The 21,844-nt window shown below is 33.7% G+C and overlaps 1 protein-coding gene across 1 annotated transcript in view; it reads right to left on the bottom strand.

The window, feature by feature from the left end:
- Window positions 1-21,844, bottom strand: part of LOC145277820 (integrator complex subunit 8-like) — a 163,719-nt gene that overhangs the window by 15,025 nt on the left and 126,850 nt on the right. Inside the window, exon 22 of the mRNA XM_080129719.1 lies at window positions 5,502-5,620. Coding sequence (XP_079985845.1) covers window positions 5,502-5,620 — 119 coding nt within the window. The remainder of the gene's footprint in view (window positions 1-5,501; window positions 5,621-21,844) is intronic.

Below are 21,844 nucleotides of genomic sequence, written 5' to 3'. Positions count from 1 at the left end.
TATATGCCCAGTCTGTTAAATCCAAGGTAGCTGATCAGCGGCTTGGTTCCCACCAGTTTTGGCAAATAACAAATAGGATCCTGAACAGAAGTGTGTGTTCTATCCCAACCATTATCAATGGACCAGAGGTCATCTCGTCAGCGTCAGACAAGGCCAAACTATTTGCAAAGAACTTTGCAGCTAATTCTACCCTATGCGAAAAAGGCCATCAACTCCCCATATTTCCTCCTATAACACAGAACACGCTAGGTAACATACAAATATCTGTGCATGAGGTCGCCAAGCTAATCAAGAACCTTGATTCCAGTAAAGCAACTGGCCCTGACGGCATCCCAATTATAGTGTTAAAAAAGATTCAACCAGAACTTGCTCCCATACTTATGAAACTGTTTAAGCGCTGCCTTAAGGAGAAGTGCTTTCCGACTCCCTGGAAGACCTCATCAGTTTGCCCCGTATTTAAGAATTCAGGTGAGAAGTCATCTCCCTCTCAGTACAGACCAACAAGTCTCCTGTGTGTTATGAGTAAGTTGTTGGAATCCATATTAAATAGAGAAATAGTCAACCACCTCAGCAGAAACAACCTTCTTAGTGACACACAATATGGTTTCCGTTCTGCAAGATCTACCGCAGATGTGCTGACGGTTATATCTCACAGGATTAGTGAATCTCTTGACAAAGGCTTCCTTTCCAGGGCAATTGCTCTTGACATATCAAAGGCCTTCGACAAGGTATAGCATAAGGGTCTACTTCACAAGATTTCCAGCTACGGTATAACTGGAAATGTTCTCTCATTCATTAAATCATTTCTCTCCGATAGGCTCATAAGAGTAGTGGTAGATGGACAAAAATCAGAGGCTTGCAGTATGCTGGAGTCCCTCAGCGGTCAATCCTGGGTCCAACTCTCTTCCTGATCTACCTCAATGACCTCGCTAAACACATACTTAAATCATTCGTTGACATCTATGCTGATGACACGACCATCTACGGCAACACATCAAAGGCTGTAAATGACGAAGTTCTCTCCGATTCTCTCTCCTCTGATCTCGAGCGCGTGGTTCAGTGGGGGGAAAACGTGGCTGGTTACCTTCAATGCATCTAAAACCAAACTCCTATCCTTACATCATCAACACTGATCCCCATCTGGCATCAATTGGGATGGATGGTTCTCGTCTGGGAGAGGCCCCGTGTTTTGACAAGCTTCTGGGTTTGACCTTTACTCCTGATCTGAAATGGAACACATACATCAAGTCTGTTGCCAAGGTCGCTGGAAAGATGGTGGGATCCTTCTACCGCTCCAGAAGATATCTCACTACTGATGCAATTCTCTATCTATATAAAAGCCAAGTACGTCGAAGGATGGAATACTGCTGCCATATCTGGGCAGGAGCTGCTAAAAACAGCCTATCCTCTCTTGACAGAGTACAAAATAGACTTTGTGGCTTAGTGGGGGATGCCTTTTTCTCTACCCTGCAACCTCTCTCCCACAGAAGAGACGTTGCGAGCCTATCCTTTTTTTATCGTTATTTCCATGGCAGGTGCTCGTCTGAACTCCAATCTCTGATCCCCCCTTGCCAATCTTTCACGAAAAACACCTGTCAAGCTGAATCCACTGTGAAAAATTTCCCCCACTCTATCTGTGCCTAAATCAAAACGTGGATTCCATGAACAAAGCTTCTTTCTTAGAACTGCAGGCCTATGGAACTCTGTTCCGTCTGCCTGCTTCCCACCTGACTACAACTTGGATGTCTTCAAGTCCAATATTAACAAATTCCTTATGAACCGCCCCCTTAAGTAAACACTTCATCAAATCTCCACACTAACGTAATGTACTTGCAATAACCCTTATCCCTGAGTGGCTTCCGGGCCTTGATAAGTGGTGACCACTGTGTAAAAAAAAAAAATTTAATCTTGTATATAAAATTTATTTTTTAGATGTTTTCGGAGTTGATTTTCAAATATTTTGTATAGTTTGTTATTTGATGGCATTTATATTTTTTTTCTTTTTAGGAAATTTAGAATGGTTTTAGAGTTTTCTTTTCCGAAGAGGTCTTTTAAGTTGTGGCCTTGTAGTAGTGTTGATGAATTTGTGTGAAGTCATAGCAGTCAAGTAAAAAGTGTTTCACTGTATAAGGTTCGTGACATGGTATACATTTGGAAGGTTCTTCATTTTTTAGTATGTAAGAGTGAGTTATGTATGTGTGTCCTATCCGGATACGTGATAAGACTACTTCTTTGCATGATTTTCTGGGATCTAGTAGATTTTTTTTAAGTCAAGGAATAATTTGGAAAAGTTTGCTGTTTTAGCAATTGTTCCAGTTTTCTTGCCATTTCTTTGTAATGAAAGTGTTTATTGAAGGTTTGTAGTCCGTATATGGGACCTTTATGTTGCTTATTTGAAGTTTTAGGATATTTTTGGCTGCCATGTCAGATTTTTCATTTCCACAGAAACCTTAGTGACTAAGAATCCAACAGAAGAAGAAAGTTTTGTGTTGTAGGATAGAATGGATTCTTTGTAAGAGTTTGATTAGTAAGAAATTGTTTAATTTTGATTTTTTAATGATTCAAGTACTGATAATAAGTCTACAATTATTATTTCTTGGAGTTATGTTTATTTCTGCACCTTAGATTGATGAGTTATTTGGTAACCTTTTCTGCTGAATACTGTTTTCTGAAATAGCGGCACATCTCACTTTGTTTGGATCTTTGGAACCATCTGCATAAATGTTGTTTAGTTTTTCTCTATAGTCTGAGGGGTGAGTATTGGATTTAGACTATATTGTTAGGTCTAATATAACTTTAGGTTGATTTAACAGCTAGGGTGGGAGTTTTGTGAAATTTTCCTTGTGGATGCTGGTTTGATCTATTGAGTTATCGTTTCTTCCATGTAAAGACTAAAAGGTTTAATTGCATTTTTTTTAATAGATGTGTGTAGTTGAGATTGAAAGTGCATTGATAGGCAGTATTTTGGGGGTTTGATTTGAGTTTTAGATAATATTGCAAGCCTAATTTTTAACGTCTCAATTTTAGTGAAAGTTCATAGGCTTCAAAAATAAAAGCTTTCTACCAGGGAGGTTTTGAATGCACCTAAAGCAAGTTTTAACCCTGTGTGATGGATGGGAATCCAGAGTTTTAAGATAACTTTTTCTGGTTAAATCATATTTGAAGCTTCCATAGTTTAGTTTGGCTCTTATCAGGCTTCTATACAATTTTAGGAGTGATGAGCAGTCTGATCCCCACTCAGTATTTAATAGTTGTATTGAAACATTTTTGTTTTAAATATTTTAAGTGAGGGATGAAGGAGAGTTTTTTTTATCAAAAATAAGTCCCAGAAATTTATGTTGATCAGCTATTCCGAATTTTGTTCCTTTTAGGGTCATTGTGTATTTTCATATAATTACAGAAATGGACACATTTAGTTTTGGTTGCTGAAAATTTAAAGCCATTTTCTGTGGTCCATTGTTTGTTGATGCACATCTGTAGTTGGGGTTCTGAAGTATGAATATTTTTTGATCTATGACAGATTACAAGGTCATCGACATATAAGGAGCCATTTATCTCATTGTTTAGACAATTTACAATATTATTGATTTTATATTAAAGAGCGTAACTGATAAAATACATTCTTGTGGGACTCCTTTTTCCTGTATTTATGTGCCTGATATGTGTTGGTCCGATTCTTACTTTAAAACTTCCATCAGATAGAAAAACTTTTGTCAGTCTGCCCTTTAATCCAAGATTGTACAGGTCTCTTATTATACCCAGTCGTCATTTTTGTATTGTAAGCCTTTTCTAAATCAAAAAAGATAGCTATTGCACATTCTTTTTTAATAAAAGCTTCTTTGATAAAGATTTCCAATCAGATTATGTTGTCCACTGTTCCTCTTTTGTTTCTAAAACCACTTTGTATGTTGGTAATGGAGTTATTCGTTTCCAGATACCACCAATTTAGTTGTTTATTTGTCATTATTTACATGTTTTGCAGAGATAACTTGTTAATGCAATTAGTTTGAAATTTTGTGGATCTGAACTGTCTTTATATGTCTTAGGGATGGGGATCATGACAGCATGTTTTCAGCTATTGGGTAGTTTTCTCTTGAACCATATTTTATTGAGTGTGTTTAAAAGATGTGTTATAGATTTGGGAGGAATTTGTTTCAAAAATTCATAATGTATCTCATCCGCACCGGTAGCTGTATTATGTGCTTCATTTATGGCTTTTAGGAGTTCATTTTTAATAAAAGGATAGTTGTATTCTTCTTTGTTGTTTTTAGTTGAAATTTTATTTCTTTATCTTTTTTTCTGTATCTTGTTTTGTCTTTTAGAAAGACTGACTATTTTTTACTGGAGGAATTGTTTTTAAAAGTTTCAGTGAGAAGATTTGCTATATTTTTTGTCTCTGTTATTTTAATGTTTTATAGATGATTTAAAGGGGAGGGTAAGCTTTTGCCCAAAATTTTCCACACTTGTTTTGGTTTTGTATTTTATTTTATTTATATAATCTTTCCATGATGTTCCTTTTTCTTCTCTAATAATTTTACAAACTATTGCTTTTTTTGCTTAAAAAGGTTTAATTTGTACTTCGTTGGTTGGGAGTTGAATTTTTATAAAGCAGCTTTACATAGCTGAATTGCTTTTTGGCATTTGTTAAATCAGGGTCTTTGTCAGTTTTGCTACTTTTAGGTATACATTTATGTGCAATGGCTAGTATTTTTTTTAGAAAAATATTCTATAGATTTGGGTTTTCCTCTTCTGAGAGTTTTTGTTGGCATTTTTTATATTCGTCCTTATTTGTTTTTTTTATTTTCCATTGGGAGAGATAGTTTTTTTTTTATTATTTCAGATTTGTTAAAACCACAGTAAAATGGTCGCTACTCCATGAATCTTCTAGAATCTTCACGTCATAATGCAGGAAGATAGTGTGGTCACATGATGATAGATTTATTATTTAATATGCATTAATACTTTTTTCAACTGTGGTCTTCAAAGTGTTGCCATAGATTGTGTTGTCAGCATAAATGTCAAATGAACTTAGAATGTGATTTGGGAGATCATTGATGAAGATTAGAGAAGGTTGGGCCTTGAGGCATATCAGTATGGATACATCAGACTTCTGACCATCAACAACTACTTTTCAAAATCAATTAGATTTTTTTTACCTTTTTACCATCCTGTCATACAAAATCTGATGATATAATCTTTGGTAGTTTATAAGTTATAACAAGACCCACACAAAAACATGGTTTACCTGTATATAAAACGTATTGTCCGTGAAATTATTTATACTGACCTTTATCAAAAGAATATGCCCAATAATTAATTATAGTCAAAATTATATTTAAATTTATTTAATTGACTATTCAACATATTCTCTGAAAACACAGATAAAAAATTTATTAGAAAATATACATAAAATAGAACATTGTGGCAGTTTTGTTTTAAATTCTGTACCTATAAACATATGCACCCATGTCAGAGATATTCAAAATGATAAAGAATCTCACCAAAGTAAATATCTGCTTGAATCCGTAGCCATGCAGGATTCAACGCATCTTCTTTGAGAGCATGTTGCATGAGAAGCATCACAGATTCTGCCAAGGCAGGAACATTCATTGAACTGCTGCTGCAATTATAAAAATCAAATCTTATTGAAAATATTCAAAATCTTGAAAATTTATATTAACATACTAACATTAAAAAGAAAATTTATATTAACATACTAACATTAGAAAGAAAATTTATATTAACATACTAACATTAGAAAGAAAATTTATATTAACATACTAACATTAGAAAGAAAATTTATATTAACATACTAACATTACAAAGAAAATTTATATTAACATACTAACATTACAAAGAAAATTTATATTAACATACTAACATTACAAAGAAAATTTATATTAACATACTAACATTACAAAGAAAATTTATATTAACATACTAACATTACAAAGAAAATTTATATTAACATACTAACATTACAAAGAAAATTTATATTAACATACTAACATTACAAAGAAAATTTATATTAACATACTAACATTACAAAGAAAATTTATATTAACATACTAACATTACAAAGAAAATTTATATTAACATACTAACATTACAAAGAAAATTTATATTAACATACTAACATTACAAAGAAAATTTATATTAACATACTAACATTACAAAGAAAATTTATATTAACATACTAACATTACAAAGAAAATTTATATTAACATACTAACATTACAAAGAAAATTTATATTAACATACTAACATTACAAAGAAAATTTATATTAACATACTAACATTACAAAGAAAATTTATATTAACATACTAACATTACAAAGAAAATTTATATTAACATACTAACATTACAAAGAAAATTTATATTAACATACTAACATTACAAAGAAAATTTATATTAACATACTAACATTACAAAGAAAATTTATATTAACATACTAACATTAGAAAGAAAATTTATATTAACATACTAACATTACAAAGAAAAATTATATTAACATACTAACATTACAAAGAAAATTTATATTAACATACTAACATTACAAAGAAAATTTATATTAACATACTAACATTACAAAGAAAATTTATATTAACATACTTACATTAGAAAGAAAATTTATATTAACATACTAACATTACAAAGAAAATTTATATTAACATACTAACATTAGAAAGAAATTTTATATTAACATACTAACATTACAAAGAAAATTTATATTAACATACTAACATTACAAAGAAAATTTATATTAACATACTAACATTACAAAGAAAATTTATATTAACATACTAACATTACAAAGAAAATTTATATTAACATACTAACATTACAAAGAAAATTTATATTAACATACTAACATTACAAAGAAAATTTATATTAACATACTAACATTACAAAGAAAATTTATATTAACATACTAACATTACAAAGAAAAATTATATTAACATACTAACATTACAAAGAAAATTTATATTAACATACTAACATTACAAAGAAAATTTATATTAACATACTAACATTACAAAGAAAATTTATATTAACATACTAACATTACAAAGAAAATTTATATTAACATACTAACATTACAAAGAAAATTTATATTAACATACTAACATTACAAAGAAAATTTATATTAACATACTAACATTACAAAGAAAATTTATATTAACATACTAACATTACAAAGAAAATTTATATTAACATACTAACATTAGAAAGAAAATGTATATTAACATACTTACATTAGAAAGAAAATTTATATTAACATACTAACATTACAAAGAAAATTTATATTAACATATTAACATTACAAAGAAAATTTATATTAACATACTAACATCACAAAGAAAATTTATATTAACATACTAACATTACAAAGAAAAGATGTTAGAGTGAAGTGGTTGTGCACATGTAGAGGGGAGTGGCTGAAAGATATGAAACTGATGTGTAAAAAAATATGACAGATTGTATTTTTGAAATAGTTTAATTAAAATAGATATAACGCAACCAGACAGGTAAGTGTGTGAGACATTCTTCTCCATAGTGATAACATCACTCATTTCATGAGTGCTTGTGTAAGGTGTGTTTTTTTGGGGGGTAGGGGGGGGGTGTTTAACGGCATGTCCACCCTTGTTGGGTTATTTTATGCCAAATCGTGGTTTAATGTTTAAATATTTTTTTTTTAAACAAAATTATTTGAATAAATATATTTATAACTGAACTATAGTTTGCACTAAAATTTGATGAAATTTGTAAACATTTTAATACAAAAATAAAACAATAAATGCATAAAATGTATTAAAATAGGAGTAAATTTGCAAGTAAATGGATAAAAATATTTAACATGAATTTGTAATGATAAATATTTACTACTTAGGTATAGTTGCGTTTGTGTAAATTCGTATAAAAGTGTTATGTTTGCGTAAAAATAATTAAAATAAATAAAATAAATTTACATTACGTCTGTTAAATTTGTATTAGTAAATATTTACTACTAAGGTGTAGTTGCGTATGTGTTAATTTGTATAAGAAAGTAAAATGTTATTTAATTATACTTATGTATATCAAATGTGCAAAGGATTAGTTTACAAATACTAATCCGTATTGATTTGTATTAAATTGTTTTGCTTATTCACATGTATATGAAAATCTATATTTTTGTATATATATATACCAATTTCTTTAATTCAGTAAGAAAATATTTTGTTGTCAGCGGAACCTGACATGCAATACACATTGGCTGGTCTTTTTTAAGTAAATATGAGTGGGTTAGGTATGTGTGACCTATACAAAATCTCGTCAATACAACCTCTTCCTTTTTATTTTTTTTGGAATTTTGTTCCAAATTACCAATTGTTGGTTTAATGGCATATACTTTATTGCTAGTGTAGCCATTCTAATGAATTTGCCATTGTTTTTTAATGTATTCATTGATATTTTTTTTAATCTGTATATGGAACTTTAAAGCTTTCATCTAGGTTATCATTCAGAGAAGCCTTTGCTGCTCTATCTACCAATTTTCTCTGATACCAATGTGGCTAGGCATCCAGCAGAGCACAATTTCTTTTATTTTTAAAAATTCACTTAGTCTAGCCTGTAGTTTTACTAACAACGGGTTGTTAAATTTTTGTGTCTTTATTGCTGTTATAGCTGATAGTGAGTCGGAGAAAATTACATATTTTGTGTTGTTATCCCTGGAGATGAAATCAATTGCTAAATCTATTGCACAAACCTCTGCATTAAAGATTGAGGTTTCTTTCAAGAGATGCTTCTTTTTAATCTTTATTTTATATACAGCTGCGCTGCCTGTTGCATCTACCTGTCTTGAGCCACCCGTAAAGATGTATGCATGTTTAGGATAATTGTATTTGATTTGTTCAAATTCTTCTTGATAAACAAGAGGGTGAGTTTTTCCCTTACAGTGTTTGCTAAGACTCAAGTCAACTTTTGGTACTATAATGCTCCAAGGAAGTATTTTTGGAGTAAATGTTTTGTGAATTTTTGTTATCAGGATCTCTGCTTCTTCAATTATGGGTTCCATTCGTAGACCAAATGTTTTAATAGCTTTTTGTTTTTGTTGAAATAAATGTTTGTACTTGGGATAAAATGTGCAGTCGTGCGCAGGATTGTCGGGATCTGCCTTCAATTGTGTATAATATAGCAGTGCTAACTTGAGACTAGGTGGAGGCTCATTTGCTTCGGCATACAAACTTTCTACTGGGGATGTTCTGAAAACTCCCAGTGCAAGTCTCAGTCTTGTATGGTAAATGGGATTTAAAATTTTAACATAGGATTTTCTTGTTGCTTGGTATATACAGCTGCCATAGTCAATTTTTGATCGAATTAAGGATCTGTACAGGTTTAACAAGGTCTGCCTGTCAGCTCCCCAGTTTGTATGGGCCACAACACGCAGAAGTTGCAGTGCTTTTTTACATTTTTTTTAACATAGTTTATGTGGGGAATAAAATTTAGTTTTTTTTATCAAAAACCACTCCTAAAAACTTGTATTCATCAACAAAGGGGATATCTTCTCCATCGAGTTGAAATTTCGGATCATTGTATAATTTGTGTTGATTGCAAAAATGAATGCATTTGGTTTTATTTTTTGAAAATTTAAAACCATTTTTTTTGCCCATTTATTCATTTTGTTTATGCAATTGTGTTGCAATTTTCTTTCAATAGTATGGATGTGCTTGGAACGATAGCTTATAGAGCAATCATCCACGTACAATGTTCTATTTATGTCAGGAGTAAGTTCCTTTAATATGCTGTTGATTTTTATATTAAATAGGGTTATTGATAATATACTACCCTGTGGCACACCTTTCTGTTTATTTATATCGCTTAGAGTAGACCCTATGCGTAACCTGAAGGTTCTATTCATTAAAAAATTTTGAATAAATTTGGGAAGTCTACCTTTAAATCCAAAGTCGAATAGATCTTTCATAATTCCGAATTTCCAGGAAGTATCGTAAGCTTTTTCTGAATCGAAAAAGACAGTTGTGGTATGTTCCCCTCTTATGAAAGCTTCTCTGACATAGCATTCTAAGTTGACCAAATGGTCAAGACATCCACAATTTTTATGATAACCACACTGTGCATTGGTTATTAGTTTGTTTGTTTCTAAATACCAAATTAGGCAATGATTTACCATTCGCTCTAGTGTTTTGCACATGCAACTTGTTAGTGAAATTGGTCGATAATTTCCAGGATCTGAAGAATCTTTTCCTGGTTTTGGTGTTGGAATAATCGTTGCAGGTTTCCAAGATTCTGGGAACTTTTTTTTATCCAGATGTCATTGTAGATTTTTAGTAAAAGTTCCAATGAAATTTTTGGAAGTATTTTCAAAAAACTATAGTGGACCTCATCTGGTCCTATGGCTGTGTTGTGCGATTTGTTTATGGAATTTTCCAATTCTCTTATTGAAAAAGGTTTATTATATTATTCAAAGTTTTTGGAATTGAAGTTTAGCTTGTACTTTTCAATATTTTCCTTAATGGTTTGGAATTCTTTGTTATAGTTTTTTGAAAAGTTATCTGAAAATGTTTTGACTAATTTGTTCGCTATAGGCTCCATTTCTGTTATTTTGGTATTTTCAGTAAAAAGATGTTTAATTGGTGTCAGGTTATGTTTTCCAGAATTTTTTTTAACCATTTCCAAAACTGTCTTTGGTTTAGTGGAAACATTGATCTTGCTGACATATTCTTGCCAGCATTCTTTTTTGGCTTTTTTTATTATTCTGCGTGATTTTGCTCTATGCAATTTGTATTCAATTAAGTTGCTTGTTGTTGGTTCTTTATTAAATTTTCTTAATGCTGCTTTTCGTAGATTTATTGATTCTTTACATTCTTTGTTAAACCATGGTCTATTCTTTTTTCCTGAAGTAGTGTTTTTGGAAATGCACTCTTCTTTTAATAATTATGTTTGTGTATTGTATCGATGTTGTTTTCTGTCAATTGTTCTGAGCAGAGATTCTGGAATTTTTCCCAGTTGGCTTTGTTAAGCTTCCATCTTGGTGGATGTTCAAATATTTTTTCATGGTTTTTGAGAATGATTGGGTAGGGATCGCTACCACAGGCATCATCGAATACGCTCCAAGAAAAATCCAGATAAGTGGAAAGGTCACATATGGTTAAATCAAGCGAACTAAGCGATCCATTTGTTGGATTGATGTGAGTGGCTTCTTTTTGGTTGAACAAGCATAGATTATTTTTATTTATTAGATTTTCAATTTTCTTTCCCTTTCTATCCGTTTCCTTGCATCCCCATAAGGTGTTGTGACTAGGAAAATAAAGGGTTTGGGTATTTGCTCTATTAAGTTCTCCATTTTCATCTATTTGTTCATGTGGAAATATGTATAAAGAACAAATGCTTATCAAATACTGATACACCACCAGAGGCTCTAAGTCCTGTATTATGAATGTAGTTATATTGTTGATAGTGTTTTATAATCAAATTGTCCTCATTCTTAAGGAAGGTTCATTGGAGACAAATTAAAGGATTAAATTTGGTTTGCACCAATAAAATTTCATTGTAATTTGTCTTCAAGCCATGGCAATTCTATTGGATTATCTTGTAATTAATGATGATTTTTTTTTGGTTTCAGAAGTAACTTCAGTTTCCATGTCTTCTAATTCCATAAATCTATTTGTAGTAGTAGTGGTTTCTGTTTGTGGTAATTTCTTTATATTATTTTGTTTTTTGGTAGATGTATTTTTTGTTTGTTTTTTAAGTGTGTTTTTTTCACCACGGGGAAGACGTATTGGTGACCTGTGTGGTCTTTCTTTTAACTGATTTTGTTTTTCCTTAGTTTCGTCTTTTTCAGGATCTGCACAACGTACTGGTGATTTTTGTGGTATTTCTTTTGATCGACTGTTTTTTTTGGATGTTCCGATTTTGGTTGAGAATTTGTTTTATTGGTAACGTTAGTTGATGATTTAATGGGATGATTAATTTTTGAAGATATGATTGGTCTGATTTCATTTATAAATTTGGGCCAGTCGTTTGGTCCCAATTGTAACAATTTGTTTATTAGTATTTCGTATTTGGAGTCTTGGTTAGTGATGTTGGATGATATACAACTTGAGGTGACTTGACAGTACGTCTTTTCCTTCATGTATCCATCTACTATTTTCCTGGCTTCGAAGAAGGAGATGTTTTTGGTATGTTTTATTGACACTACTTCTTTTTTTTTCTTCCAGATTCTGCATGCTCTAGCATAAGCAGGATGGTTTTCTCCACAATTTGCACATTTGCAATCAAGATTGCAGTCACTGGCAGTGTGGTCTGGATCTCTCTGGCCACATCTGTGCACACTGCTCGTCCACTACATGCATCCTCATGGTGGCCAAACTTCTGGCATTTAAAGCACCGAAGTGGGTTTGGGATAAAGGGTTCAACTTTTTCAACGTTGAACCCAATTTTGATTTCTTTTGGGATAGTGGGTCTATTGAACTGCATAATGCAAGTGTTTGTAAGTATAGTCTGATTCTCTTTTTTCATTGTAATTCTTTTAACGTTTGTTACTCCTTGATTTTTAAGTTCTTTTGTGATCTCTTCAGTAGTGCACATTGATAGGTCTTTCATTTTTACTACACCTTTGGATGCATTCAGATTCTTGTGTGGATAAGTTTTAATATTTATGTTGTGGAAAGTTTTCATTCCTAGGAGAAAAGTAGCATGTTTTTCTTTTTCCACTTCCACCAGTAGGGTTTTATTTTTTAAAGTTTTTACATTTTTGGAGGTAATATATGCCGATATAATTTTGTGTATAATAAACAGTGATAAGTCCGTTATATTTTGAGAATGTTTGGTGTAGTTTACCTGAACTATCCAAGTCAACGTGTAAGAGCTTGGAATTTTTGTAATTGGCCACATATGTATATTTGAAAATTCATTGTTTATGCTCCCCACCCACCTTGGAGTCCAATATTGGGTCATGCTAAGGGAGAAACCCATTCGCCTTGTCATGCCAGGGCTACAAAAAGAGTATACATGTCCCAAATGGGAGTCATGAGCACCCATAATCCTTAGGTTACACAATCCAAGTAATTTGTGGTAACTTCCGGCACTATACAGCCATGTCATGACTTTATTCATTTGGCACATTTGACCCTAGCCACCGCCTTCTAACACATGGAAAAGAGGGGAAAATATGTACATAGTTTACAGTGGTACAGGGTAGAACTGTATTTGTTACAGTTTGGAGGAAATTGATAGAAAAGTAGATGTGTTAGGGCTTGACATAACTAGCCGATTGATCGGATTGGGCCCCTCTGACTGCCCGTCTAGTCTTGTACAAGGCCAAAGTGAAGTGTTGCAACTGATACCTTTAATTTCCTTAGATATCAGTTGCTCAGCCACCAGGATCCTTTTCCTAGGCATTATGGGTCGCCACCCACGGCCAACAGGTGGCCCCATTGAGAGGCTTTTACTCTCTGCAGGGGGACAGTCGGTATATTCTAATGCCCCACCGACGGGGTTGGGAAGCAGGGAAGGAAAAAGGAGAGGGGAAGGGTTTTTTTTGTTTTTGCAGAACATAAGTGTGTAAGGTGTGCATTTCAGAGAGGGGAAACATGATGCTAAAAGAAGCAAAATCCTTACAATTAACAAGTATTCAGCAAGGAGAAGAACACTTTATTAAAACCTTTTATGATAAAAATTTGGTTGGTTGTTTTTGTTTTACGGCATATCAACCTTTTTCAAGTTATTTAATGCCGAATCTAGTTATTTTGGGGAACGATTTTTAATGGAGTATATTTGTTTTTTAAGTCGGATTCTATTTAACCCATAGTTGGGACCCTAACAGGTACTACCACTCCGGGTCAGAGTGGACCTGGGAGCAATGGCAATTAAAGGGTGGCTCCACACTCCCCAAGGTCCGCAAGGTGGAGCCTCACCATCGGATATAGTTTTAGGTCATATCCAGGACTGTTGTATTAAGGGTTCTTTTTAAATTTTTTTATAAAGGCCAATTTTTTTAAGATATGAGAGTATGGTGTGGGGATTGTTTTTATTAAATAACTCTTTAATATTGTTTTCTTTGTAGAATCGATTTCTTACTGTTACAAAATCAGTACATTCAATTAATATGTGTTTGATTGTGAGTAGTGTTTGACAAGGTATACAGATGAGTTGGCTTTCTTTTTTAGGAGATATGAGTGGGTTAAGTGAGTATGGCCTATTTTTATTCTTGTTAATTTGACTTCTTTTCTGTTTAGTTTCATATTTTGTTCTTGTTTTTTGATTTTTGGCATGATTTCGTGAAGTTTGTTGTTAAAGTGTTCATTCCAGTAAGTTTGCCATTTCTCTGTTGTATATGTGTTGATACGTCTTTTTAGATCTATGTATGGAATTTTAAAATTTGCATCGATTGGGAGATTTAAGACGTTTTTTGCTGCTGAATCTGCTAATTCATTACCTTTAATACCAGAATGGCTCGGTATCCAGCAGAAAATGATTTCTTTTTTATTGTTTAGTTCAGTTAATTTTTGGAGTAATTTTGCGATTAGGGGGTTGTCCATCTTTTTATTTTTAATCGCTTTTAGATTGGGAGTCTGAAAGGATTATGAATTTGTTTTTTTTTGTTATTAGAGGCGAGTTTGAGAGCTAAGATTAGAGCATGTATTTCAGCACTGAAGATTGAGGTTTCTTTTGAGAGGTTTGATTGTTTTTTGATTGATTTATTGAGTATTGCTGCACTGGCTGTTGCGTCATTTTGTTTAGACCCATCCATATAGATGTGTGTGTGATCTGGATACTTTTCTTTGATTTTATCGAGATTATCATAAATTATTGGATGAATAGGTTTCTTTTCGTATTTATTTAAACTTAGGTCGATGTTAGGAGATACGATTTTCCAGGGAGGGGTTTTGAGTAGGACAGTTTCGTGAATTTTGGTTATGGGTAGACTTGCTTCTTTGGAAATCAATTTTATTCTAAGTCCAAAGGTTTTGATTGCATTTTCCTTTTGGTCGAAAAGGTGTTTACGGTTTGGATTTAAAGTGCTATTGTGTGCTGGGTTTGTGGGGTTGGCTGTAAGTTTTGTGTAGTATTTTAGACCAAGGTTTTGATTTCTGAGCATTGGAGGAGTTTCATGTGCTTCTGCATACAGGCTTTCTACAGGGGAGGTTGGAAATGCTCCTAGTGCTAGTCTTAGTCCGGAGTGGCATATTGTGTTGAGGGTTTTTAGATATGACTTTCTGGTGGATTGATATATGAGGCTACCATAATCTATTTTTGATCTAATTAATGCTCTATATAGTAGTGTGTTCTTGTCAGCTCCCCAATCTGTATGGGCGATGACTCGTAGGAGTTGTAATGCTTTATTACAATTGGTTTTGATGTGATTGATGTGTGGAATGAAATTTAGTTTTTTGTCAAAAATGATTCCCAGGTGCTTGTGTTCATTTACGAATGGAATTTTTTCGCCTTCAATCTGTAAGGTTGGGTCAGGGTGGAGTTTGCGTTGGTTACAGAAATGGATACATTTTGTTTTAGTTTTGGAGAATTTGAAACCATTTTTAGTTGCCCATTTATTAATTTTATTTATGTTATGTTGTAGTTTTCTTTCAATAGTGTGAGTGTATTTAGATCTGTAGCTGATTGAGCAGTCATCTACATATACGGAGCTATTTTTTTTTTTTTTTTTTTTTTAAATTAAAAGTTAAATTCTTCACTAGTTTGCAGTTTGGAGACGGAAGTGTTGTCGTGATAAGTGATTTTCTCTACTAATTCGCACTTTTTATTTTTAGATTCAAATATTAATAACTACATTTTATTTCAGTATTTAATTTATGTATTTCTGTTGTATTAAATGCTAGCTTTTTTTTTTTTTTTTTTCTCGTCCATAAATGTTTATCTACCAAGTTGATCTTAAATATTGTATAATCAATCCATTATATTATCATTTTCAGTCCCCCACCCCTAATTTCTGGCTCCCATCTTATCTCGCAATTACTTATAACGTCACCAACTAACTTCAGAAGAAACCCCCCGCCCCATCTGCTTTTCTTTTATATCATAAGTTTCTTAAAACGTGACTAGTTAAAGTTTAGAATAAAATCACGCTTTCTCTTAACGGTTAATTTAAAAAAAAAAAAATCTTCTGAACGCTATTAAAAGTTAAATTCTTCACTAGTTTGCAGTTTGGAGACGGAAGTGTTGTTGTGATAAGTGATTTTCTCTACTAATTCGCACTTTTTATTTTTAGATTCAAATATTAATAACTACATTTTATTTCAGTATTTAATTTATGTATTTCTGTTGTATTAAATGCTAGCTTTTTTTCTCGTCCATAAATGTTTATTTATCTACCGAGTTGATTGCAAAAATAGATTACCTAATTGTACTCATTTTTAGTTCGTGAGAGGGGAATCTATTCACCATACTTTCCCTTAAACACGTCTGTTGGACTTTTATTAAGTACAATACTTAATAGTTTTTTTTTTTAATGGAGAGTAGAAAACGCATTGTGGATGCGTTATCGGCAGCTCCTGTTACTCTCGCTTCTTCTTATTTGTCCCTCAGTCCTCATTTTTTAATGAGTGATTTTTCTGACAAAGGGAGAAGAAAAAGCTGTTTTCTAGGTTGGCAGTATTTTGCGCGAACAGTTGGCAGAGTTGGTGGAAATTTTCTGTTTCTATGTCTATCCTTGTAGCCATGTCACTAGTAAGGGTGCTGGAGGTAAACGTTTTGTCTGGGCTGACGTTATCCGCCTGATAGTCAGGGACCTGAACCTTGGATTAACCACTAAGGAGGCTGTCCTATCAGCAGGTGCAAAGTACTGGGGCTGCTGTATTGCCATTTGGTGAATGGAATCTGGACCATGCAGTAGCTTCTGGTGGGGCCTCTCGATGCCATACTAGTGGGTAATTGTTACGGCTTTACCTTATCATGTGCTACAAAAAAAAAAAAAAAAATTCTTCGTTTCTTTTTCTCTCTTAGTTTCCCCTCTCTGTCCTGCTCTAAGTAAATCTGACGACCTAGTCCACAAATTCCAAAATTTCATCATGACAAGTTTCAAGAAAAAATACACGATTAAACCCGGTTCTCCAACTTCCAACGTAGACCCCTACTACCATGTCTCCTTCTCCAACATCAGGGGTCTTCGTTCTAACCTTCCAGAGGTTGAAACCCAATTACAGGAGACTAAACCAGACCTTTTATTTTTAAGTGAAACTGGCATTGGACAGGCTATTTCCCTAGATGAGTTTGCAATTACAGGATACTCTAACTTAACTTCTAAATCTGACCCCCAAGATCGCCATGGGCATGGAATATGTGCCTATATTAAAGATAGCTTTCCATGTGGGAGGGACATCTCCAGGGAAGATCCTAACTTACCCTATATGTGCTTCCAGGTTGCTTTAGCTCACACTACTGCATTTATATTTACTCTCTATCACCCCCACAACAGCGGAGTTACTATCTTTTAAAGCATATCTGAGAAAATTGACCAAGTCCTTTCTACTTATCCTTCAGCTAACATTCACGTATGTGGAGACTTCAATGTTCACAACGTCGAATGGTTGACCCACTCAAACAAGACCGATGATGAGGGGAGGTTCTGTCATGATTTCTCCATTGCCTATGACCTCACTCAGATTGTTCAGGAACCTACCCGTGTGCCCGATAATGACGGCTAGTATGCGAGCCTACTAGACCTTTTTCTCACAACTTGCCCTGAACTATGTTCAGTTTCTGTTCTGTCGCCTCTTGGATCTTCCGACTACTCTGTTGTATCAATTAAGATAAAAATGAAATGTAATAAGTCCCCAGACGTACCTCTTCATCGTACAGTATATCGATACACTAAGGCTGACTGGGATAGCTTCCGTACATTTATATCTGATCTACCTCTGCATTCCATGTTTAAAAAGGATGTGTCCTCTATAGTATTAGACCTGACGGAATGGTTAATTGTAGGTATTGACCATTTCATACCCTCTAAAAAGTTTCAGCAAAAACCTAACAGCCAGCCATGGTTCTCTCCAGAATGTGCTGCTGCCATTGCGCACAGAAATCACTTTTTCCACTGCTTCAAACGTAATAGATGTATGGAAACTAAAGCCGTTTTCAGGACTGCCAGCAACCATTGTAAGAAAGTAATAAGGAACGCAAGAGAGTTGTATGCTCAATCTGTTAAGTCCAAAGTAGCTGAGCAGCGGCTTGGTTCCCACCAGTTTTGGCAAATAGCAAACAGAATCCTGAACAGAAGCGTGTGCTCCATCCCAACTATTATCAATGGACCTGAGGTAATTTCGTCAGCATCAGACAAAGCCAAACTCTTTGTCAAGAACTTTGCAGCTAATTCTACCCTTTGCGACCAAGACCGCCAACCCCCAATATTTCCTCCTGTATCAGAAAACACGCTATGTGATATACGTATATCTGTACGTGATGTTGCCAAGCTAATCAAAAACCTTGATTCGAGTAAAGCAACTGGCCCTGACGGTATTCCAATTATAGTACTCAAAAAACTTCAACCTGAACTAGCGCCCATACTTACAAAACAGTTTAAACGTTGTCTTAAGGAGAATAGTTTCCTATCTCCCTGGAAAATCTCATCAGTATGCCCTGTATTTAAGAATTCAGGTGATCGCTCATCCCCCTCTCAGTACAGGCCAATAAGTCTCCTGTGCGTCATGAGTAAGTTGTTAGAATCTGTGTTAAATACAGAAGTAATCAACCATCTCAACAAAAATAACCTTCTTAGTGACACTCAATATGGTTTCCGTTCTGCTAGATCTACAGCAGATGTCCTTACAGTTATATCGCATAGGATTAGCAAATCTCTCGACGGTGGCAATCTTTCTAGGGCAATTGCTCTTGACATATCTAAAGCCTTTGATAGGGTATGGCATAAAGGTTTACTTCATAAGATCGCTAGCTATGGTATAGCTGGAAAAGTCTTCTCAATTATTAAATCATTTCTTTCTGATAGGTTCATAAGAGTAGTAGTTGAGGGGCAAAAATCAGAAGCTCACAGTATTAATGCCGGTGTCCCTCAGGGATCCATCCTGGGCCCAACTCTTTTCCTGATCTACATTAATGATCTTCCAAATCATATCCTTACATCATTTGTAGACATTTATGCTGACGACACTACCATTTATGGTACCACATCTAAGACAGTAAACGACCAAGTTCTCTCCAATTCTCTCTCCTCTGATCTTGAGCACGTAGTACAATGGGGAAAGGAGTGGCTGGTTACTTTTAATGCATCTAAAACCAAGCTTCTCTCTTTACATCATCAACATTCTGATCCACATTTGTCATCAATTGAAATGAATGGCTCTCATCTTCAGGAGGCCTCAAGTTTTGACAAGCTTCTGGGCTTGACCATTACTCCTGATCTTAAATGGAACACGTATATCAAATCTGTTGCCAAGGCCGCTGGAAAAATGGTGGGATCTTTCTATCGATCCGGTAGATATCTCACTGCTGATGCTATTCTCTATCTATATAAGAGCCAGGTACGTCCAAGGATGGAATACTGTTGCCACATCTGGGCAGGAGCTGCTAGAAAGGACTTGTCCTGCCTTGATAGAGTTCAAAATAGACCGTAGCCTCGTAGGAGATGTCCTTTTCTCCTCCTTGCAACCTCTATCTCACAGAAGAGATGTTGCGAGTTTGTCTCTGATGTATCGTTATTTTCATGGAAAGTGTTCAACTGAGCTTCAATCTATGGTCCCCCCTCGCCAAACTTTCACAAGAAACACTCGTCTAGCTGTAAACACTATCAATAATTTCCCCCACTCTTTATCTGTGCCTAAACCTAAACGTAGATTCCATGAACAAAGCTTCTTTCTTAGAACTGCACGCCTGTGGAATTGTCTTCCGTTTTCCTGCTTTCCGGCTGACTACAATATGGTTGTGTTCAAGTCTAAAGTAAATAAGTTCTTGATGAGCCGTTCCATATAAGTTATCAAATTTACCAAATTTTCATTACTAATGATTACTATATTGACCAATTTCTACTGTACACTCTTTAACCCTTATCCTTGAGTGGCCTCTGGGCCTTGATAATGTTGTGATGCCTATGTAAAAAAAAAAAAAAAAAAAAAAAAAAAAAGGAAGTTTTTTATGAATTCAGGTAATCTGCCTCTTAGTCCGATGTTGTGGAGATCTTTTATGATACCGTGTTTCCAGGTAGTTTCATATGCTTTCTGAAGATCGAAAAAACAGATGTTACGTGTTCCTTATTGATAAAAGCTTCTCCGATATAATTTTCGAGGTTAGTGATGTGGTCTATACATCCTCGACTTTTTTGGTATCCACACTGGATTTCAGAAATTATTTTGTTGTCATCTAGATACCATATAAGACGGTAGTTAATCATTCTTTCGAACGTTTTGCATAGGCAGCTTGTGAGAGCTATTGGTCTGTAGTTTTCTGGGTTTGATGTATCTTTTCCCAGTTTGGGTATTGGTATTATTGTTGCATTTTTCCATGAAGTTGGGAAATCTTTTGGTCCCCATATTTTATTATAAATTTTGAGAAGGAGTTTTAGAGATTCTAGTGGAATTTCTTTAAGGAAGCTGTAGTGCACTTCATCTGGTCCTACAGCTGAGTTATGGGATTTTTCTATGGCGGTTTCTAGTTCATTGAGTGAGAAGATTTCATTGTAAGGTTCTTGATTTTTGGAGTTAAAGTTTATTTTGTACTTTTCTTCATGTTTCTTAAGTATTTGGAATTGTCTATTGTAGTGTTTTGATGATGAGTTTTTGGCAAAGGTTTTAGCTAGTGTGTTAGCAATATCTTTTTTATCAGTTATTTTCTGTTTATTTGTGAGAAGGTGTTTGATTGGATTTGGTTATATTTTCCAGTTATTTTCCTAATCATTTCCCAGATGGTTTTGGGTTTAGTGGTGATGTTGATTTTGTTGACAAATTGTTGCCAGCAGGATCTTTTGCATTCTTTAATTGTTTTTCGAGTTTTAGCCCTTTGGCGTTTATATTCTATTAAGTTGTTTGTTGTGAGTTGTTTTTTAAATTTTCTTAAGGCTGCCTTTCTCTGTCTAATGGCTGTTTTACATTCTGGATTGAACCATGGTTTGTTTTTTTTCCAGGAGGAGAATTTTTGAGTATGCATTTTTTGGCTATTGTTATGAGTACTTCCGTGAATTCTTCTATTGTTTGGATTTGATGTTCTGTTAGTTTTAGTGAACAGAGTTCTTTAAATTCGGCCCAGTTGGCTTTGTTTGTGTTCCACCTGGGTATGCGGTTTTGGATGGAGTTACTGTAATTGATTATAATAGGGAAGTGATCACTTCCATAGGATTCTTCATAAGTGCTCCACATATAATCCAAGAAGCTTGATGGATCACACACGGTAAGATCAATGGCATTAGTTGATCCGTTTGTTGGATTTAAGTATGTGGGATTTTTTTGATTGAGAAAGCACAAGTTATTTTTATTAATTAATTGTTCAATTTTGTTTCCTTTTGAGTTTGTGACTTTGCATCCCCATAACGTACTGTGGCAGTTAAAGTCTCCTAGAAGAATGAATGGTGAAGGTAGTTGTTTTATTAAATTTTCTAGTTCATTTTCATTAGTTCATTTTCAGTTTTTTTTTTTATCATTTTTGGTTTACTTTTTGTGAATAATGTCTTTTTTATTAGGAAAGGTGATAAATTTCTAATTTTTTTATTTTCGATTAATCCAATAACCAAGAATCATGGGAAGTTTCCTTCGTCTATGGTTGGAACGGTTTTTCTAGTTTTGAATTTTTGTTCTTCATCTGGGCTTGAGAGGTCAGAGTCAGAGGAATGATTTCTTTTAAGGGTTTTGAGGGGGGTACATTTGTTTTTATCAGCTATAGATTTTG

This window comes from Euprymna scolopes, chromosome 6 (genome assembly GCF_053919585.1).
Source record: "Euprymna scolopes isolate OS-2025 chromosome 6, ASM5391958v1, whole genome shotgun sequence".
NCBI lineage: Eukaryota > Metazoa > Mollusca > Cephalopoda > Sepiida > Sepiolidae > Euprymna > Euprymna scolopes.
The sequence above is the reverse complement of the archived record's forward strand: the minus strand, read 5'-3'. Positions and strand labels throughout refer to the sequence as shown.